This window comes from Melospiza georgiana, chromosome 7 (assembly GCF_028018845.1).
Source record: "Melospiza georgiana isolate bMelGeo1 chromosome 7, bMelGeo1.pri, whole genome shotgun sequence".
NCBI classification, from domain to species: domain Eukaryota; kingdom Metazoa; phylum Chordata; class Aves; order Passeriformes; family Passerellidae; genus Melospiza; species Melospiza georgiana.
In genome coordinates this window covers 39463033-39485741 of record NC_080436.1, presented here as the reverse complement: position 1 = coordinate 39485741, position 22709 = coordinate 39463033, and the positions used below count along the sequence as shown (strand labels likewise).

Genomic DNA, 22709 nt, shown 5'->3' with positions numbered 1-22709 from the left:
ACTTTCCTGTCATGAAATGAGTTTATCTATAATTTTTATTGGTAAATGAAGCTTAAACAAGTCTTTGAATAAGAAATGTGGTACAAAATTAATTTCACTTTTACAACACAACATGGTGTTTGTTTGTTATCACAGGACACAGAAAGTGTTCTGTTTCTTTTTTTCACCTCAAAACTCCATTTTTGAGAAACTCTTTTATTCCTTGCCTGTCTCTGCTGTCACAGGTTCTCCCCTGACCTGTCATTTTTTTTCTTGAGCAGTTTTTTTGTGTTTATTTGATGTTTATTCCTCTTCTGGCCCAGACAGAGGCTGCAAAGCAGCTGTGTAAGGCCATTAGTCCTTGTGGTACCTTTGAATGCTTTCTCTGCATAGATAAATTAGTAGAAATATAAAAAATAAAGGCAGGATCAGATCCTGTTTCCATAGTAAGCAATGATCTGATTCACAAGTTTTAGTAGGAAGAGGATTTAGCATCAGCTGTACCCAGTGATTTTGACACCCCCCAGCTTTGCACATAATGAAAATACTGTAATAAATATTTGCTGTTTTGCCTTTTTTTTTCTCTTTTTTTTTTTTTTTTTCCTTCTTCTTCTTCTTGCTCTCATTAGAAAGAATATAAGAAGGACTTTGAAGAGTCCATGAAGGGCAGGAACCTCACTGGCCTGGAGGTCACACCATCCCTCTTGCATGTCAAATATGCCACCAAAATAGCGAGCGAGGTACCAGCTCCTCTGGGCTTCCTTCCCGTGCCTCCTGCAGCACTTCCAGCACTCCCACCCACACTGAGCATGTTCACATCCATTTTGTGCTGTCAGCTAATTTGCCATGGACATTTCTTCCTTGTCCCTTAACCCTATTCCCATGTGCTGCCCCTCTCTACTTCCCTCAGCCTAACTCGTCCATATGTGTGTGCCTTGGCAATTTATCTTCCACAATAATCCCTATCTTTTGTTGGACTACTTCTTCCATAACCCTCTACAATATTCTTTCTTGTTTTTCAAATTTCTTTTTTTTTTTCTTCTTTTCTTTTGGAGCTTTTGGAACTCTTTTTTTCTTTAATTTTCTTTAAGTTTTTTTGCAACAAAATTGGTAGAGCATAAAACTCCCTTTGGTCTGGCTTTGCAGTGTTTTTCCTTCTCCTCCTGCAGAAAGAGTACAGGAAGGATCTGGAGGAGGGAGTCAAAGGGAAAGGACTGACAGCCTTGGAGGAGACTCCAGACATGCTGAGAGCCAAGAATGCCACTCAAATCCTGAACGAGGTATGGGAGAGCTGCTTGGAAAATGCCTGAGTGCATGGAATGTCCAACTGCCCTGGGATCGACACCTTGTGCCATCCCAGGCTGTTCCAAGCCCTGTCCAGCCTGGCCTGGGGCACTTGCAGGGATCCAGGGGCAGCCACAGCTGCTCTGGGAATTCATCCCAGCCTGGAATTCTGCCCCAGTCTCCAATCCATCCCTGCCTTTCAACTGGTGTGAACTTCACCATTCCCTGGAAACTCTTGAGTAGAGGCCAGGAAAGAACAAGGATCAAAGTGGACTTTTAAGGGAGCTCTTTCCTGGGTGCACAGTCACTGTCAGGAATTCAGGTGGGAAACAGGAGCTGGGATCAACAGTCACTCATGGGACTCATTAGTTAATCAATCAAGGGACTAAATCAAGATTTAAGTAATGAAAGCACAAACTGTAACAGTCTGAAACTACATAATTTGTGTGCATAATTATGAGCTGATATTAGAGGTATTCCTGGTTTAGGATTGGCACTGTTCCTGGTTTGGGACTGGCACTATTCCTGGTTTGGGATTTGTGCTATTCCTCTTTGGGATTGGCTCTGTTCCTGGTCTGGGATGAACATTGCTCCTGGTTTGGGATTGGATCTGTTCCTGGTTTGGGATGAGCACTGCTCCTGGTTGGGATGGGCACTGTTCCTGGCTGGGCCTGGCCCTGTTCCTGGAGTGTGTCTGAGCCCTTTGCCATGCCCTGTTGGGATGCCTGCCATGTTCCTGATTGGGATGGGCTCTGTTCCTGGTTGGTACTGGCCCTGTTCCTGGTTTGGGATGAGCACTGTTCCTGGTTGTGACCAATACTGTTCCTGGCTGGGCCTGGCACTGTTCCTGGAGTGTGTCTGTGGATCTGAGCCCTTTGCCATGCCCTGTGGGGATGCCTGCCATGTTCCTGATTGGGATGGGCACTGTTCCTGGTTGGTACTGGCCCTGTTCCTGGAGTGTGTCTGGATCTGAGCCCTTTTCCCTCCCATCCCTGTGTCCCTGCAGAAGGAGTACAAGCGGGCCCTGGAGCAGGAGATCCGCGGGAAGGGCCTGACCGAGCTGGCGCTGGAGACGCCGGATTTCGTGCGCGCCCGGAACGCCACCGACATCGCCAGCCAGGTCTGTGCCACCCTGAGCTCCTCAGGAAGGAAAATTCAGATTTTCCTGGGTAAACCCAGTGTGAGCTGTTGTGCAGAGGCCCCTAAATGTGAGCTTTGCCCGACAGATCAAATACAAACAATTGGCAGAAATGGAGAAAGCCAACTACACCAGTGTTGTTGATACTCCAGAGATTATTCATGCCCAGCAGGTCAAGAACCTTTCCAGCCAGGTATCTTGAGTGCAGCCATTAATCCTGCTCATGTGGGAACTCCAGGAAATACTAATGAAACACCCAAATAACCACCTCCCACAACCTTCAGAACAAATCTTTCCAGAGCTCTGGAATTCTACGGCAATAATCAAATTAATTTTACTGCTGTGTCAAGTGACACAATAATTTCTCATGCTTTGCAAAGCTAATTCTTCTTTAAGCAGATTCTTCTTAATTTTCTACTCCTCAATAACCTGCTGTCTAAAATAAATCTTGCACAGAGGCATAATCTCAGTTTCTGCCAGACAGAGAAGAACTCACATCTCCACAAAGATGGGCACTACTCAACAATCAATAACTCCAGTTTGTTTCTTGCTGCTTCTGTGTTTCCTATTTTAATCCATTTGGGGTTTTCCATCAGAAAAAATACAAAGAAGATGCAGAGAAAAGCATGCCCTACTATGTGCCTGTGGCTGACACACCAGAAATGCAGAGGGTCCGAGAGAATCAGAAGAACTTTAGCAATGTAAGTCCAGAAATAAGTTTAAAAAAAACCAAACCCATATTTATCTCATTTTTGAAGAAAACTGTGAGGGAATTTGTACAGCATAGAGTTAACATTTCCCATTTTCCATTTTCACAGCTTCAGTACCAGTCAGACCTACAGAACAGCAAAGGAAAAGTCACAGTGGTTCAGGACACCCCAGAAATCCTGAGGGTGAAGGAAAACCAGAAGAATTTCAGCTCGGTATGGTCACCTCTGTCTTCACTCCTCAGCCCAAAAAATACAGTTTCATGTCTTTATTAAAATTATAACTTTTTTGTGCTTCTCCTATAGGTACAGTAGGTTTAGCTGGGCATGATAAAGTGTTTCCCCTGCTGTTTTTGTGAGGTGATTTGGCCTCTTTCACAGGCCCAGCTGTGATGGAGTTAAACAATCCCTCATGAAATGAATATAATTATTGTCCCTTTCCTTTGTGCTGTTCCCATGCCAGTCCCTCCTGTCCTGCTGCCCCTTGTGCTCTGTGTGCCTGAGTTGTTGCCCAGTTCCTGTTGCCATCAAGTCTCCTGTGGCATTTTGCCTCCAGCACCATTAACAAAGTGGAAAATATTTGTATAAATCAAATAAGAGCAAATAGTGATCTTCTATCCTAAAATTAGCCCACAGATGTTTTAATTATGGAATTATGGAATGGGTGGAAGAGACCTAAAGCTCATCTTCTTCCATACTGGCATGGGCAGGGACTCCTTCCACTAGCCCAGGAATATTCTACTGAAATATATTTGATATTTTGATTTATTGTACAAATTATCTCCTACTGAAAAAGCATTAAATATAAAAAATCAGTTCTTTTTTTCCCCAAATGGTGCTCACTTTGGACACCTCCAGAGAGGCAGTGACCAGAGTGGATCCTCTGGGCTTTCAGCTCTCTGTTGTGTCCAAATTCAGTGTCTGGGAGCAAGAATGTTGTGTTTTGGATGCTTAACCTTCTTGTCTTCATTCTAAATGTTAAGATTTTGTATAAAGAAGATATTGGAACTGGAACCACAATTGAAAAGACCCCAGAGATGCAGAGAGTTAAACGAACCCAGGATAATATCAGCTCGGTATACAAGGATTGGTTTTTAATACTCACTCTACTGCTGCTAATTCAACTTGAAATAATATTTTTTTCTATTTTTCTTTTCTTTACATCTTGCTAACAGTGGTTTGGCAATAACCCACCCAGTCAAGGGTGACTTTCTTGAAGTTTTTGCCCATTCTTGTTACTTTAACAGTAACCTCTCTAATGATTAACATTCTATTTCTTACTCACAACCCATTTCTAAACCACAAAAGCTCTTGCTGTCAATTTGATCTCATCCGAGATATAGTTTGAACAGAAAAAAAAAATATTTAGGTGGGAAGGGATGTGTTGAAATCATCTATTCCAACCCTGTGCCTCAGCTTTAGGATGAGTTGAGTTTTGAGTATCCCACAGGATGAAGATTCCACATCCTCTTCCAGGGTGGGACCATCTCCCAGGAAAATCTGTTTTGCTCTGCTCAGACTGAATTTTCTGGTGGTGAATTTTTTTGTTTGTTTAGTCCTGGCAAACTTAGATGTTACCTAAAAGGTCACAGCCCTCTATTTTACCTATTAATTTTATTTCAAAGCTAAACCTCCTTCATGTTTTTTTGACTGGTGGCGTCATTTAGTGTCATGCACTAACACTGCAGCCAGTTTGTTCATGCAGAATGTGTTAAAAATGTTAAAAATGTTCTTGTGAAAGGCTTCTTTTGTTGTTAGCAAAGCAGAAATGCAATGGCACCGTCACTGCTGAAACATTGTGTGATGATTCTCACCTTTGTTAAACTGGAGGGATTCTTACACATCGTGTCAGGTTCAAAGGAATTTATCTGGTTTTATAAAACCCTTTCAGTGCCATTCCCAGTGACTCAACAGCTGAATTGCCTTGGCACGGATCCCTTGGGAAGGTGGTGAAGTCCTTTAAACTTCCCCTCTGCACAGATCAGGATAAATCTCTTTATGAACCTTTGAAAGCTGTCCTGTAGATCCTCTTCCCTCCCCTAATTCCTGTTCCTTGGCAGGTGAAGTACAAGGAGAGCATTGGCAAAGGGACTCCCATTCCCGACCTGCCCGAGGTGAAGCGCGTCAAGGAGACCCAGAAGCACATCAGCTCGGTAATTAATGTCCCTGTCCCTGTTCCCTGGAATGTCCCTGTTCCCTGGAATGTCCCTGTTCCCTCACATCATCTGGGGAATGTCCCTGTTCCTGAAATGTCCCTGTTCCCTGCACATCAACCCAGGAATTCCCTGCTCCCTGCCTTCTCCAGGGCCTTTTCCCCTTGGGAAAGCTCCAGCTCTCCCAAATCCCCATGGCCAGCAGCAGGAAATTGCAATACCTGAGTTTTACAGGAATTATCCCCATCAGTCGCTGCCTGTGTTTCTTCTGTTGCCTTTTCTGAACACAGAGCTGGGAACAAAAATGACCCAGGTCGTGTGTTGAAGTTTGACTGGGAAAAAAGGGAGCAGGAACACAGAACTTTGAGGGAAAGACCCATTTGAAGCCTTTTTGTGTGATAAATATATAATATATATATATTCCCTTATAACTATAAGGGAAAACAAAATCTTCCCATATCCAGTCAAATGTAAATTTAACAGCTGACTATGGACAACTGAGTTGTTTTTCCAAATGATTCCTCATTCTTTCTAACCTTCATCACAACTTGTTTTCCCTTGCTATAATTGATTTATTAGTTTCAATGACACGAAGCAGTGAAAATATTTTTGTTGGTTTATTTGGCGCAAGTTTTGTTTTGGTTGCAAGGATTTTCCTACTTGCAAAAATAGCTGTGAGTCAAAATGTAGCAATACACTTGTCAGGTATTCCCACATGGTTGGGGTTATTCCACAAACATCTCCTTTCATGAAAAATATCCTTTTTAAAAATCAGATAACTACAGGTTAAATTAAACCTCATCACCTGAGCGCTGGCACTCAGTTGTTTTTGTTTCCTAGAGGTTTAACACAAGGTAAAATAGTGGTGCAAACAAACAGAAGTGAAAATGAATAAAGCCCACAATGAAGTCTTTGTACACTGAACGATTCCAGAAAAGGTTAAGCTGTTTCTTAATCCCATAAAAAATGCTGACTGCCTGAAAAGTAATTCTATCATATTTCCTGAACTAAGATGAGAAGTAAACTATCCCTCTCAGGGTGGGGTCAGCAGAATATTTGAATTTATGTCCTTTAAATGAAGAATTGAAGGGAAATTACTCTGAGCTGGTGCTGATAAGGATCCTGAGGGGTGTGAGTTGTGCTTTCACTTGTGTACAGTGCCAGTTTGCAATGGCAGTGGGCAGGTCAGGGCTGTCCCAGGGCTGCTCTGACCCTGCTTGTGTCCCACAGGTGTTGTACAAGGAGGAGCTGGGCACAGGCACCCCCACGCCCGTGACCCCAGAAATGGAGCGGGTCAAACGCAACCAGGAGCAGATTAGCTCGGTATTTCCACCCTGCAGGACTTATAACAACGGGCTGTTGTTATAATCCTGTGCTCCTAACACCCTAACCTTGTCCTTCCTCAGGGGTGTAGTCCTGGCTGGGTTTTAACTCATTGATCTTCCACTGTTTGTGCTTTCGGGGGATTTACACCTTCACGCGCTTTTCTTCTGAGAACAAACCTGCCTGAAAATAATCCTGGCATTTCCTGGGCTAAACTGGGCAGCAGAACATCCCTGTGGAGTTGTGGTGTTTCTCCCCACATTTGTTTTTCCTTGAGCTTTTATCTCCTCTCTGCAGTGACCCATTCACAGAATAATCCCCCACAGCCTCTTCCTTAATCCCTGCCTCTGGAACGAGCGTGCGGTGAACCCAAGTGATCCTAACTCTGAACACAATCCCATAACAGTGGGATCTGGTGGCTCTGGCCTGTGCTGAGTGGGGCTTTTGTGGCACTGCTGTTGTCCCTCACAGGTGTTGTACAAGGAGGGTTTAGGGGCTGGCACTGCCACGCCGGTGACGCCGGAGATGGAGCGGGTCCGACGGAACCAGGAGCACATCAGCTCGGTACTGAGGGATCTGCACCCCTGCTCCCCTTGCAAACCCACACCCAGCCCCTGCAACCCCATCCTCGGGTGTGCTGGGAGCAATCCTTCCTTACCAACCCCCCCGAAGCCCTGGCAGGATCCTCAAGTTTTCATTTTCCCCTCGAGTTAACCCATGCCGTTGCTCCAGATGGAAGATTTTAAGCTCAGGAATTAAAGCCCTGGAGCAGGACCTTCCTTTGCTTCCCAAGGAAATATTCCTTGTGGGAATGGTGTCACTGCTCCTCAGGAGCAGAGCCCACCCTTCCAGCGCCTCCTGCCAACGGGAAATGGACTCTCAGCCCTTCCTGAGCCACAGGACAGGGAATGGTTTGGGTTGGAAGCAGTGAGAGGTCTGTTCCTGTTCCTGTCGCTGTCCCTGTCGCTGTCCCTGTCCTGCTGGGGCTCTGCTGTATCCCCAGGGCTTTGTGAGGAGCTCAGGTGGCATTCCCAGCTCATGGCAGTGAAGGAACACCAGGAGCATCCAGTGGAGATGAAAAAAGTGCTGCAGGAGTGAATTCCCGTCTGGAATTCCCCCTCCCCACACATCCACTTCCAAGAGCACTGTGCCACCACTTTGTTCTGCAGTTCTGGTTGAATTTGTGACCTTTTGGGGTCCCTCTGCCCAAATCCCACCTGGAGTTCAGTCCTGGCAGAGATCCCTGGCACAGGGAGAGGCACCTCAGCCTGGCTGCAGTCCTGGCAGAACATCTGGAGCTGCAGTAGGGAAAAGCCTTTGCCAGGGAATTTCCAGGTGCCTTGGAACATTCCAGCAGCTGTCACCCCTGGCTGAGGTGACAGCATCATCACCTGGTTCTTTTCCTTGAGGGTTTTGTGCTGAGCTTTGACCAAAGCAAAACTCTGTTTTTCCTGCACTTTCACAATATTATTTCTCTTCTCTCTCTCTCTCTCTCTCTCTCTTCCCTGACCTTCCTGTCCTCTCCTTTCCTTCCATCCTTCCATTTTAAAAAAAATTATTTTATTTCATTTTATTTTATATTTTATTTTAATTTCCACACTCCTGCTGCCCACAGGTGTTGTACAAGGAGGGGCTGGGGGTTGGCACCCCAGTTCCTGTCACTCCTGAGATGGAGAGGGTCAAACGCAACCAGGAGAATTTTAGCTCGGTATCTTTTTATCATTACAGGAAAAATCTCCATTTTGTGTAACTAACACCTCCAAGCTTTAAATCCCCTCAAATTAACTAATAAAAATATCCCCTTTCTGTTCTATGTTTTTGGCACCATATTTTATGTACTTGTTTTTAAAAATAGTTTTCTTTTTAATTTAACACTGGATATTTCATGTGCATTAATTTTTATCCTGAAGTTTAAGCTATTTTGCATTTTTAAACCTATTTTTAAAAATAATTTGCTGAATTCCCTTCCTGTAATACTTTGTTTCTCTGCTGGAGCCTACCCAGGCAGTTGGATTTCTATTCCCAGCTGAATTTATCACAATTAATAACTGACTTATGCTCCATAATTTTTCCTGCTTTCTAGTACATTTAGTGGACATAAAATTCCAGTAATTCCCACCATGAAATGCAGATTTATTTTTTGTTTTTACCTCTTTTTGACTGCCCTGTTGCCCCACAGGTGTTGTACAAGGAGGAGCTGGGGAGAGGAACCCCCACCCCTGTCACCCCCGAGATTGAGAGGGTCAAACGCAATCAAGAACACATTAGCTCGGTAGCTTACAATTCCAAAAGCAAAAAACGATCCCTCTTAATCAATTTAAAAATAATCTTAACCCCAAAATAATTGATTGACACAAGAACATCCCATTCCTTTTGTTCTGCCTTTTTCCCTCGGCAATCCCTGACTCATTTTGATTGGATCCATCATTAATGAGTTCAGATCCCTTCTTCCCATCTTTTTCCTGCCATATTTTTTATGATCTGCTTTTCCTTTCATTAATCACTTCAATCCCTGATTACTTTTGATTTCCCCTGATTTCCCATGTAAAAAATCCGAACTATTCCTTGCCTTACTCAAACCTGTGATCCCTGAGGCTGCAGTGATGGGGTGGGATGGGAAATCAGCTGGGATTGGTGCCTGCATTGCTCCTGCCTTGGGACTGAGCCTTTTCCTTTGGGTTTGAGCCTTTTCCTTTGGATTTGAGCCTTTTCCTTTGGGTTTGAGCCTTTCCTTTGGGTTTGAGCATTTTTTATTGGGTTTGAGCCTTTTCCTTTGGGATTGAGCCTTTTCCTTTGGGTTTGGTGCCTTTTCCTTTGGGATTGAGCCTTTTCCTTTGGGATTGAACCTTTTCCTTTGGGATTGAACCTTTTCCTTTGGGTTTGAGCCTTTTCCTTTGGGATTGAGCCTTTTCCTTTGGGATTGGTGCTTTTCTTTGGGGTTTGGTGCCTTTTCCTTTGGGTTTGGTGCCTTTTCCTTTAGGAAATATGGCAGGGATGCACTAGAAGTGTTGGGGGGGGGGTTGGAATGTGTGGAAAGGTGAGGGAAGTGCCACTAAAACCAGGAGAGCACTAGAAATAATATGTAGTTAATACATAATATATTTTTGAATATAAAAATTATAGCAGTCTATATTGGTTGATTAATATGCATTTTATATATTGTATATAATTATTTATAATATTTTATATAGAATATTATTGATATATAAATATAGATTCTTTTTCCCCAATATCCCACTTAAATCCAGCCTCCTTCAGCCTCAGTCCTAGCAGAGTTTTAGATGAGTTGTTTATCCCAAGGATTTTTAATCCCAGGATGTGTCAGCAGCCCCTCTCTGGTGCTCTGGGTGGTTTTGGTGCTGCTTTGATTCTGTTTTTTGCCCCTCATCCCACAGGTGTTGTACAAGGAGGAGCTGGGGACAGGAACCCCCACCCCTGTCACGCCCGAGATTGAGAGGGTCAAACGCAATCAAGAACACATTAGCTCGGTAGCTTGGAAATCCAAAAGCAAAAAAAAAATCCCTCTTAATCAATTTAAAATAATCTTAACCAAATAACCAAATGAACCAAAATAATTGATTGACACAAGAACATCCCATTCCTTGAATTTTGCCATTTTTCCTTTGGCAATCCCTGACTTATTTTGATTGGACCCATCACTAATGAGTTTAGATCCCTTCTTCCCGTATTTTTCTGGCCGTATTTTATGATCTGCTGTTCCTTTCATTAATCACTTCAATCCTTGATTATTTTTGATTTCCCCTGGTTTTGCCGTGTATAAAACCCAAACTGTTTCTTGCCTTACTCAAATCTGTGGCTATGATGGTGTGGGATGGGAAATCGGCTGGGATTGGTGCCTGCGTTCCTCCTGCCTTGGGACTGAGCCTTTTCCTTTGGGTTTGAGCCTTTTCCTTTGGATTTGAGCCTTTTCTTTGGGTTTGAGCCTTTTCCTTTGGGTTTGAGACTTTTCCTTTGGGATTGAGCCTTTTCCTTTGGGTTTGAGCCTTTTCCTTTGGGATTGGTGCCTTTTCCTTTGGATTTGGGGCCTTTTCCTTTAGCAAATGTGGCAGGGATGCACTGGAAGGTTTCTGGGGGGTTGGAATGTGTGGAAAGGTGAGGGAAGTGCCACTAAAACCAGGAGAGCACTAGAAATAATATGTAGTTAATACATAATATATTTTTGATTATATAAATTATAGTATTCTATATTAATTGATTAATATTCATTTTATATATAATATATAATTATTTCTATTATATAGAATATTATTTTTATATAAATTTTTTTTTCCCCAATATCCCACTTAAATCCAGCCTCCTTCTGCCTCAGTCCTAGCAGAGTTTTAGATGAGTTGTTTATCCCAAGGATTTTTCCCCCCAGGATGTGTCAGAAGCCCCTCTCTGGTGCTCTGGGTGGTTTTGGTGCTGCTTTGATTCTGTTTTTTGCCCCTCATCCCACAGGTGTTGTACAAGGAGGAGCTGGGGAGAGGAACCCCCACCCCTGTCACGCCTGAGATTGAGAGGGTCAAACGCAATCAAGAACACATTAGCTCGGTAGCTTGGAAATCCAAATGTCAAAAACGATCCCTCCTAATCAATTTAAAATAATCTTAACCCCAGAATAATTGACTGACACAAGAGCATCCCATTCCTTGAGTTCTGCCATTTTTCCCTTTGTAATTCCTGATTTATTTTTATTAGACCCATCATTAATGAGTTCAGATCCCTTCTTCCCATCTTTTTCCTGCCATATTTTTTATGATCTGCTTTTCCTTTCATTAATTACTTCAATCCTTGATTACTTTTGATTTCCCCTGATTTCCCATGTAAAAAATCCGAACTATTCCTTGCCTTACTCAAACCTGTGATCCCTGAGGCTGCAGTGATGGGGTGGGATGGGAAATCAGCTGGGATTGGTGCCTGCATTGCTCCTGCCTTGGGACTGAGCCTTTTCCTTTGGGATTGAGCCTTTTCCTTTGGGATTGGTGCCATTTCCTTTGGGTTTGGTGCCTTTTCCTTTGGGATTGAGCCTTTTCCTTTGGGTTTGAGCCTTATCCTTTGGGATTGAGCCTTTTCCTTTGGGATTGAGCCTTTTCCTTTGGGTTTGAACCTTTTCCTTTGGGTTTGGTGCCTTTTCCTTTGGGTTTGAGCCTTTTCCTTTGGGATTGAGCCTTTTCCTTTGGAACTGAACCTTTTCCTTTGGGTTTGGTGCCTTTTCCTTTGGGATTGAGCCTTTTCCTTTGGGTTTGAGCCTTTTCCTTTGGGACTGAACCTTTTCCTTTGGGTTTGAGCCTTTTCCTTTGGGATTGAGCCTTTTCCTTTGGGTTTGAGCCTTTTCCTTTGGGATTGAGCCTTTTCCTTTGGGTTTGAGCCTTTTCCTTTGGGATTGGTGCCATTTCCTTTGGGTTTGAGCCTTTTCCTTTGGGATTGAGCCTTTTCCTTTGGGTTTGGTGCCATTTCCTTTGGGATTGGTGCTTTTCTTTTGGGTTTGGTGCCTTTTCCTTTGGATTTGGGGCCTTTTCCTTTAGGAAACGTGGCAGGGATGCACTGGAAGTGTTCTGGGGGGTTGGAATGTGTGGAAAGGTGAGAGAAGGGCCCCTAAAACCAGGAGAGCACTGGAAATAATATGTAGTTAATACATAATATATTTTTGAATATATAAATTATAGTATTCTATATTAATTGATTAATATTCATTTTATACATAATATATAATTATTTCTATTATATAGAATATTATTTTTATATAATTTTTTTCCCCCCAATATCCCACTTAAATCCAGCCTCCTTCAGCCTCAGTCCTAGCAGAGTTTTAGATGAGTTTTTTATCCCAAAGGATTTTTCCCCCCAGGATGTGTCAGCAGCCCCTCTCTGGTGCTCTGGGTGGTTTTGGTGCTGCTTTGATTCTGTTTTTTGCCCCTCATCCCACAGGTGTTGTACAAGGAGGAGCTGGGGACAGGAACCCCCACCCCTGTCACGCCTGAGATTGAGAGGGTCAAACGCAATCAAGAACAAATTAGCTCGGTAGCTTGCAATTCCAAAAGCCAAAAAATTCCCCTTTAATCAATTCTAAAAGACTTTTTAACCAATAAAACAATATTCTTTTTTCCTTATAATTGACTTACCCAAAAAAATAATATCCTGGTCCCTCTCAGAAATTTTTTTCCTTTATAATTATTACTAATGTTTTTTCTTATTCCCTTGATGTTTAATTACATCATTTTAGTCATTGAATCCCATCTTTTGGAGTGTGATTGCCTTTTTTTAACTATCAAAATCCCACCATTTTTTCCTTAATTAGTCTCAGAAATCCTTTTATTAACTCTTAAAAACCCACTCTATTTCCTTTTTTAGTCCCAAGAACACCTTTTTTAACCTCCTAAAACCCACTCTATTTTCTTTATTTAGCCCAAACAATCCTGTTGTTTTAACTAAAAATCCACCGTTTTCTCAATTTAGTCTCAAGAATATTTTTTTTAACTCTAAAACCCCATGTTTTCCTAATTTATTCTCCACAATTCCTTTTTTGACTCTTAAAACCCCGCTCCCTTTCCTTAGTTAGTCCCAACACTTTTTTTTTTTTTTTTTAACTCTTAAAAACCCACCCTGTTTTCGTTATGTAATCCCCATCCAGTTTTGTTCTGTGAATTTTCCCAATTTTCCTGATTTTACCCTGGAGAACTAAACCATGCCTGGGTGGGATGCGCTGGGCTGGGAGAGGATCCGGAGCCGCTTTATTCGGGGTTATTTGGTGCTTTCACAGCTTTTCCTGCCCGGGCGTGAGCAGCGCTGCTGTTTGCAGCAGGATTTGCCTTTCCTCCCTCCCATGCCGGGTCTGTGTCCCGTTTTCCCGCAGGTTCTGTACCGGGAGGAGCTGGGCACGGGCACCCCCATCCCGGTCACCCCCGAGCTGGAGCGGGTCCGGCGCAACCAGGAGCACCTCAGCTCGGTACCGTGGGCAGCAGGAGCTCTCCCTGTGGCTGTGCTCACTAACATCCCTGAAAATACACAGTTCCTCCCTCCTTCTGCTTCATCGACTCACAAACACATCCTCACAAATATCCCCACATACACCACAAACACATCCCCACAAACACATCCCCATAAACATCCACACAAACACCACAAACACATCCTCATAAATACATCCCCACCATCACATCCCTACAAACTCCACAAACACATCCCCACAAACACCATAAACAATCTGCACAAACACATTCCCATAAACATCCCCACAAACACATCCTCATAAACACCACAAACACATCCCAACAAACTCCACAAACACATCCTCATAAACACCACAAACAATCCTCACAAACACATCCCCACAAACACATCCTCACACATACATCCTCACAAACACCACAAACATATCCTCATAAACACATTCCCACAAACACCATAAACACATCCCCACAAACACATCCTCACAAACTCCACCAATACATCTCCACAAACACATCCTCATAAACACATTCCCACAAACACCACAAACACACCCTCACAAACACCACAAACATATCCTCATAAACACATTCCCACAAACACCACAAACACACCCTCACAAACACCACAAATACATCTCCACAAACATATCCCCCATAAACACATCCCTACAAACACCACAAACACATCTTCACAAACACCACAAACACATCCCCACAAACGCATCCTCATAATCAATCCTCACTTTCTCACTGTGTTACTGACCTCTGACTTCTTCACTGATGGAATTATTTACAAATATTTACATTTTTTGGAGTTATTTACAAATATTTATTTTATTCTTAACGTTTTTAACCGTTTTATTCCCTGTTCCATCTTCCCTTCATATGTTTTATATCTAAAATTCTTTGTGCATTGCTTTAACCATGGAAGAGGGAGGGAGTGATTTCTCAGGTGGCTGCAGTGGGAGGTTAGAAGCTCCCATTCCACAGGAAAATTTGGATTTGGTGAGTGCTGATGGCTTTGGATGGTTTCTTGTTGTGCAGGTGTTGTACAAAGAGAGCGTGGGGACAGGGACCCCCACTGCTGTCACCCCCGAGATGGAGAGGGTCAAACGCAACCAGGAGATTTGCAGCTCGGTACTTTGCCAAGAGCAAAACTTCCTTTAACTCTTTAAACCCAGAGTTGGAACCTTTTAACTCTTTCCAAGCCCTTTTTAACCGTTTGGAGAAGGATTTGTCCCAAAATAACGCAGCTCAGCGCAGGGCTCGCTCCTCACGCGTGGCTTTCTCCGGTTGAAATGTTAACTCGGGTCAGTTGATCTTGGTTTCAAGAGTGATTTTAATGTCCTCTTCTAATCCTAAACCCTCTCAAACTCCTCTCCTTTTCTCTGCAGTGCTGCCATTTATTTTAATTGGGTTTAATTGCTAATTTCTTTTAGCAGTTGATTGGGTTTTCTGCCGTGCTCAGCCGCTCCAGGGGGATTTTGTGCTCTTTGGTACTTACCCCATTTATCAGCAGCAGTTCAAGCCAGGCTGCCAAACTACTCCTGTACTAAACCGGTGCCCAGGACCTGCTCTAAAAGCACCTGTGGGCTGAATCCGAGGGACAGGGGACGCGTGGGGAGAGCAGGTGCTGACCGTGCCTCTCTGGGCTCTCTCATCCCGCAGGTGTTGTACAAGGAGAACATAGGGAAAGCCACCCCCACGCCCGTCACCCCCGAGATGGAGAGAGTCAAACGCAACCAGGAGATCATTAGCTCGGTACTTACGGCAGGAAAAGTCCCTAAAAACCGCAGCGGGGTGTTTAACCCGGCTGGAGCCTCAGCAGCCTGTGCTTACTAACCCCTGAAACACAAACCGCGCCGGCTTCTCTTTAATGGGAAAACTAAAAACTAAAGCCCAAGGCAGGCTTTTACTGGGGAAAAACAATCCCTTTCTGGGAGGGATGATGTTGTCTTGATTGAATTTTTAAACCCTTTCTTACTGCCCCCGTGCTTTGCCGCCGTTCTTGCATCCCAGATTCATTAATGGCAAAGCTCCAACTCCTCCCCATGGCCAGACCTAACTCGGTGGGACGGCTCCAAAGCTCTTTGTTCTGCTTTTTGGCTTTTTGTTTTTCTTTCTTTCTTTTTCCTTTCCTTTTCAGTGACATTTGGGTACTCCCTTGTAGGTTTTGTACAAGGAAAATGTGGGGAAGGTGACCCCGACCCCCATCACCCCCGAGATGGAGAGAGTCAAACGCAATCAAGAGATCATTAGCTCGGTACCTTCCCAGGAATTTCTGCTTTCCTTTGTGCTTCAACTTAATCAAGTAACAGCCTAACTCCCACTCAGAGCTGGTTTTAATTTAAAAAGAGATGTATTTCTTTTTTTTTCTGCATATTAATTGCTCCTTCTAAACCCAAATTACTTTGGTGTTAACAGTGTGATCCAGAGTTTTGGGCCTTTTTTACAACTTGGTTTGTAAATTTGTGGGTTCTATCCAGACCCTCTCAGGAGTTCAGATCCCTTGGTGGGGATCAGGGAATGTTTGGGTTGGAAGGGACACAGAGATCATTTCATTCCCTTACCTCTCACTAGCCCAGGTCTTCAGGCTTCTCTCTGTGTTCAGTGTTTCACCTTCCATTGGATTTTCAGGTGGATTTGACTTCAGGATCCCTGACATCATTACTGGGGCAGTGTGGCAAAAATACTTCCACCTCCCTCCTAAAAAGACCAGCAATTGCTTCAAATGTAGACTTTAAAAAGCACATAAAGCATTTCTTACACAGCTTTTACAGCCAGAGGCACTTGCTGAGCCTCTGGAGCCACCTGGATAGAGCCCTTAACCCCAAATCACAGTTCTCCCTTCCCTGCTCCTCACTAAACGTTTGAGGTTTTGAAATCTGGTAAGAAAGTAATAATTTGTGTTGAGAAATTGCTTCAAATATAGATTTAAAAAATATCAGGAATTGTATCAAATACAGATTAAAAAAGCACATAAAGCATTTCTTACACGGCTTCTTAGAGTCAGAGGCACTCCCCGAGCCTCCGGAGCCCCTGGATAGAGCCCTTAACCCCAAATCCCACATTGCCTCCTCATGTTCCTCACTAAACGTTGGAGATTTTGAGATGTGGTAACAAAGTGATAATTTGTGTTGAGAAATTGCTTCAAATATAGATTTTAAAAAAGCAGATAAATAATTTCTTACACAGCTTTTTAGAGCCAGAGGCACTTCCTGAGCCTCTGGAGCCACCTGGATAAAGCCCTTTTAACCCCAAATCCCAGTTCTCCCATTCCCGTTCCTCACTAAACGTTTGAGTTTTGAGATGTGGTAACAGAGTGGTAATTTGTGTTGAGCCCTGGTGTTTTGGGCTGTTTGAGAGCCCGGCTTGTGTTTGTCCCGCAGGTGTTGTACAAAGAGAACGTGGGGCAGGCGACCCCCACGCCCGTCACTCCCGAGATGGAGCGAGTCAGACGCAACCAGGAGCAGATTAGCTCGGTATTCCCGCAGGAGAACCCTGCCAGAGCTCCCGTGTTAACACCCGGGAGGGCGCAGAGCTCTTCTGAATAACCTCGCTCTGCCTGGTTTTATTTAACCCGCTAATTTTTCCTTTCAAAAGTCACCTCTTAAGTACTGGAATTCTAAAGGATTTTTTTGGTCATTTAACTTGTTAATACGATTTTTCCTGACTTTTCCCCCCCTTTCCTAATTTTAAAGGATATTTTTTGTCATTTAACTTGTTAATACGATTTTTCCTGACTTTTCCCCCCATTTCCTCATTTTAAAGGATTTTTTTTGTCATTTAACTTGTTAATACGATTTTTCCTGACTTTTCCCCCCTTTCCTAATTTTAAAGGATTTTTTTTGTCATTTAACTTGTTAATACGATTTTTCCTGACTTTTCCCCCCATTTCCTAATTTTAAAGGATTTTTTTTGTCATTTAACTTGTTAATATGATTTTTCCTGACTTTTTCCCCCCTTTCCTAATTTTAAAGGATTTTTTTTGTCATTTAACTTGTTAATACGATTTTTCCTGACTTTTTCCCCCCTTTCCTAATTTTAAAGGATTTTTTTGTTGTTGAAGTTGTTAATACGATTTTTCCTTAATTTATTTTGTTTGATCCTAACGGGTGGTGTTGAGTGCAAGCCCATAACAGCCCGGGTGTGGTGTGGAGTTCTGCCCTGTGACAGCTCCTCTGTGCTCTGTAGGTTGCATACAGGGAAGGTTTAGGCAAGGCCACTCCCAGCCCGGTCACTCCGGAGATGGAGAGAGTCAAGCGGAACCAAGAACAAATCAGCTCGGTACTGCAAGCTCAGCCAAGCACCTTGTGTCAAAATAACCATCCTCAGCCAAACTCCACCTAATCAGCCTTATTTTCCCAGTCTTCCTTATTTTTGCCTATTTTCCCTTTGATGTTTTAAATTATTTTTCTTACCTTTTGCCAGTAACGTTTCAGCTGCTTTGTTTCCCGAGATCTTTTCCACTCTGCGGGGCTGAGTTTGCTTGACCATTAACCCCATTCCCAGGAGCAGCTGGGATCCCTCCAGCCTGAGCTGTGTCTGTGCCCTGCAGGTGCTGTACAAGGAGCACATGGCCAAGGGCACCCCGACCCCGCTGACCCCGGAGATGGAGAGAGCCAAACGCAACCAGGAGAACATCAGCTCGGTGGGTGAAACACAGGAATCCCTGAAACCCTCTCTCAGGCAGGAGAGGCCTGGAAGGATATGGAATTCTTCAAAACTTCCTGGTGCAATCAAGTATTTCTGCACTCAATTGGGTCCTCTTGGGGAGTTTTTAAACGCTTAAATTTCAAATTACTGCCGTGATACTCTGTGACGTATAAAATCGTGGTTCTTCAGTAAGATCACTCATAAAAAATGGTATAAAAATCTGGGGCTGGCCCTTCTTTGGCAGCCTGGTGCTCCCGAGGTGACTCCTGTGCTCCTCCTCCCCTGGCAGGTTCTTTACTCGGACAGTTTCCGCAAGCAAGTCCAAGGAAAAGCCGCCTATGTCCTGGACACGCCGGAGATGCGGCGCGTGCGGGAGACCCAGAAACACATCTCCACTGTAAGAGCTCTGCCAGCACGGCCTTCCCCTGGGAGGTCAATATAAAAGGAGTTCAGTGTAAAATTTCAATATAAAGTTCAATATAAAAGGAGTTCAATATAAAAATAACCCTGCCTGGCAGCAAGGACGACGTGTCCAACCAGGTTTGGGTATCCAAGGCTTTAATGCTAAAGCAAGTCTGGGGTTAGGATTGGGAAGGGCAAAGTTCAGGAGCTGGAAACGCCCCCGAGGGAAGCAGGAATGACAATCCTTTGGAATTGCAGGTGAAGTACCACGAGGACTTTGAGAAGAGCAAGGGGAGCTTCACGCCCGTGGTGACCGACCCCATCACGGAGCGCGTGAAGAAGAACATGCAGGACTTCAGTGACATCAGCTACAGGGGCATCCAGAGGAGGGTGGTGGAGATGGAGCGGAAACGCGTGGACCAGGACCAGGAGAACATCACAGGTCAGGAGCCCTGGGCGCATCTGCTGCAGGAGGGGTTCAATTTAAGCTCAGCCACATCAATTCCAATTCAACATTATTTGGGGATGTTCTCATCCAAATCCTTTTTGGAAATATTCTGCCCCAACAGCTGCAAATCACCTGTGACCTGCTCTCCCCACCTTGATGATGTCACACTGCATTTATGGTTCTATTCTGAACTCCATCTCTATCTATTAGAGAAATACTGTGCTGTAGATTGATTGTAAAAAAGCCTAATCTCTGCTGCAGAATTGAGAAGCATTAATTTATAAAATAACGGTGATTTTTCAAAGAATTCCAGACTGGTTTGGGGTGCAGGGACATTAAAGCCCATCCAGTCCCACCCTGCCATGAGCCGGACAACTTCCACTATCCCAGGGTGCTCCCAGCCCCATCCAGCCCGGCCTTGGCCATTCCCAGTGCTGGGAGGACACAGCTCCTGTCCTGCTGTCCTGCCAGGCTGTGCTGCTCGGCCTCTCCTCAGGAACTGTCCTTTGTCCTGCAGGGCTCCGGGTGTGGAGAACCAACCCTGGCTCCGTCTTCGACTACGACCCCGCCGAGGACAACATCCAGTCCCGGAGCCTGCACATGATCTCAGGTGTGTCCCAGGGGCTGCAGGGGGAAATGGGATTGAACTCCTGCAAGGGGGGTCTGGGTGCCAACCAGAGCTGAGGCACCCCAAGGGACACAGGGGACAGGGGAGAAATTGGCTGTAGCTGCTCCTCACCAGTGTAACTAATGGCCAAAAACACATTATTAGTTTTCCTATTGTAAAAGGATCCAACAGAGGCAGGAGGAGGATTGTTTATATGATCCACAGCTGCCATGGTACAGCCTGTGGTTCCTCTTGGAATTACTGAACAGGCTGTTCTCAGTGACCTTTTTATTTAACTCCTGTCTGAGAGGAAAGATACCTGGATGGTAGAAAATCGTGGGGACAGCCCAGTGCTGTGTCAGGAAGAAAATCACAGGATAATTAGAATAAAGATTTTGTAAGCAATGAGGACTAAGGGGAAAGAGTCTGGAGAAAGGATAAAACACCGTGAATATTGAAGAGCTGGACTTCAGCACGGAATACTTAAAAAAGCACTGGGAAATCCCACTACGGTACACTGGGATCGTGGAAAAGTTGAGCTTAGCAGGGCTGGGGTTCTGTGAGGTCTCAGCTCTAGGGTTGGGAACTCTGAGAGCCCTGGGGCTGGTGGGTCCAAGTGCCCCAGGGGTAGTGGCTCTGAGCCCTGGGTTTGGTGGCTCCAAGAGCTCCAGGGTGGTGGCTTTGAGCCCCAGGGGTGGTGGCTCCGAGCCCTGGGTTTGATGGCTCTGAGCCCTGGGTTTGGTGGCTCCAAGAGCCCCAGGGTGGTGGCTCCAAGAGCCCCAGGGTGGTGGCTTTGAGCCCTAGGGTGGTGGCTCCAAGAGCCCCAGGGGTGGTGATTCTGAGAGCCCCAGGTTGGTGGCTCCGAGCCCCCCAGGTGGTGACAGTCCCCGTGTGCCCCCAGTCCAGGCGCAGCGCCGCAGCCGCGAGCACTCGCGCTCCGCCAGCGCCCTGAGCATCAGCGGCGCGGCCGACGAGAAATCCGAGCCCTCGGAGGGCACCGAGCAGCGCCTGTCCTACTACAGCAACGGGGGCTTCTTCACCACCACGGCCACAGGTACAGGTACAGCCACCCTGGGGACACACGGGATCCTCACTGCTCGTGGCAGAGTGTGCAGCAGCCCCCACAGCCAGGGAAAACGTCTCCAAAATGCCGAGTTGTGCACAAGCCACAGCTGTAAATGTGCATTTAAACTGACCTTAACCCACCCTGGGGCCCATCCCTGATCTTTATCCCAACCAGCCTTGCCAGAATCCCATAATAACCCCACACAATCTTAATCCCAACCACCTCCATTGTAATCCCATAACTCCACACACTGATCTTTATGTCAATCAGCTCCATCACAATCCCATAATAACCCCACACAATGATCTCTATCCAAACCAGCTCCATCACAATCCCGTAATCCCCATACAATGATCCTTCTCCAGACCACCTCCATCACAATCCTATGATAAAAACCCCACACAATGATCTTTGTCCATCCCATAATAACCCCACCCTCTCTCTGCAGTGGGCTACAAGCAGGTCAAGACCATTGAGCTGCCACAGCAACGCTCCTCCTCAGTGGCCACCCAGCAAACCACGGTGTCCTCGGTGCCTTCCCACCCCTCCACTGCTGGGGTGAGTAACCCTGGGGCACCTGGAGGGGTCACAGCCACTGATTAATTGTTAATTAGCACTAATTAATAGTGTTAATGCGAGACCAAGTTGGTGACATCCCAGTCTGTGGGGCTGAGGGTCTGTATGAAACCAGGTGTGACAGGGACTTAAGGGGGACAGAGCCTCCCCTGTGGCTGGAAAGTTGGAATGAGCATTTGGAAACCTGGAATGAGCATTTGGAACCCTGGCATGGGCATTTGGAACCCTGGCATGGGCATTTGGAAACCTGGCATGGGCATTTGAGACCCTGGCATGGGCATTTGGAACCCTGGCATGGGCTCTTCTTCCTACTCAGCCCTTGCAAACGGAGGGCTGTGAGGAAGTGCTTGGTCAGAAATTGCCTCTGGAGTAAAGGACAATGGGAATGGCATCGCCCCCAGGAACTGCTGGGAGGCAACAACTTGTGAGTGACACTTGGAGCTGCTGGTGCCCAAGGCCACCGTGGGGACACTGCTCAGGCTCAGTGCCACCAGCAGCCCCGGGGTTGTGGCACTCAGGTACCCCAGGGAGGGAGGAGAATCCACAGCCAGGTTTGAATGAGCAGCCACACCCTGCTGTGACACCAATCCCATCCCTATGTCCCTTCTGTCCTTGCAGAAGACATTCCAGGCTATGTCAGGGTTTGACCGTGTCCCTTTTGTCCCATGCCAAGGTGTGACCATGTCCCTTCTGTCCTTTTGTGTCCCTGAAGACATACTGTCCCCTGTAAGGCTCTGACCGTGTCCCTTGCGTCCCTTCTGAAGAGGGTCTGGGCCACGTCAGGGTGTGGTCACGTCCCTTGTGTCCCCTGTAAGGCTTTGGCTACGTCCCTTCTGTCCTGTGTCCCTGCAGAAGAGGTTCCAGGCCACATCAGGGTGTGACCATGTCCCTTCTGTCCCTTCAGAAGAGGTTCTGAGTCATGTCAGGGTGTGACCACATCCCTTCTGAGCTATGTCAGGGTGTCACCACGTCCCTGCAGACGTTCCAGGCCATGGCAGAGCGCGACCACGTCCCTTTGTGTCGCCTGTGTCCCTGCAGAAGACATTCCAGGCCATGTCAGGATGTGGCCACGTCCTTTGTGTCCCTTCAGAAGTTCTGAGCTATGGCAGGATGTTGCCATGTCCTTTGTGTTCCTGCAAAGTTCTGAGCTATGTAAGGCTCTGACCTTGTCCCCTGTGTCCCCCGTGTCCCTGCAGAAGACGTTCCGGGCCATGTACGATTACACGGCGGCGGACGCGGACGAGGTGTCCTTCAAGGACGGGGACACCATTGTCAACGTGCAGGCCATCGACGAGGGCTGGATGTACGGCACCGTGCAGAGAACCGGCAAAACCGGCATGCTGCCCGCCAACTACGTGGAGGCCGTGTGAGCCCGGCCGGGGAGGGTGCCCTGGGGTGGGACAGCTCACCCTGGGGT

The 22709-nt window shown here is 45.7% G+C and overlaps 1 protein-coding gene across 1 annotated transcript in view; it reads left to right on the top strand.

Moving 5' to 3' along the window:
* Positions 1-22662, top strand: part of NEB (nebulin) — a 98356-nt gene extending 75694 nt beyond the window's left edge. Inside the window, exons 121-140 of the mRNA XM_058027542.1 lie at positions 609-719; positions 1149-1259; positions 2270-2383; positions 2490-2594; positions 2998-3102; positions 3220-3324; positions 4092-4184; positions 5169-5261; positions 6492-6584; positions 8200-8292; positions 8764-8856; positions 15206-15298; positions 15708-15800; positions 18096-18188; positions 18483-18590; positions 18854-19037; positions 19561-19653; positions 20552-20704; positions 21165-21274; positions 22489-22662. Coding sequence (XP_057883525.1) covers positions 609-719; positions 1149-1259; positions 2270-2383; positions 2490-2594; positions 2998-3102; positions 3220-3324; positions 4092-4184; positions 5169-5261; positions 6492-6584; positions 8200-8292; positions 8764-8856; positions 15206-15298; positions 15708-15800; positions 18096-18188; positions 18483-18590; positions 18854-19037; positions 19561-19653; positions 20552-20704; positions 21165-21274; positions 22489-22662 — 2217 coding nt within the window. The remainder of the gene's footprint in view (positions 1-608; positions 720-1148; positions 1260-2269; positions 2384-2489; positions 2595-2997; positions 3103-3219; positions 3325-4091; positions 4185-5168; positions 5262-6491; positions 6585-8199; positions 8293-8763; positions 8857-15205; positions 15299-15707; positions 15801-18095; positions 18189-18482; positions 18591-18853; positions 19038-19560; positions 19654-20551; positions 20705-21164; positions 21275-22488) is intronic.
* The last annotated feature ends 47 nt before the right edge of the window (positions 22663-22709 follow it).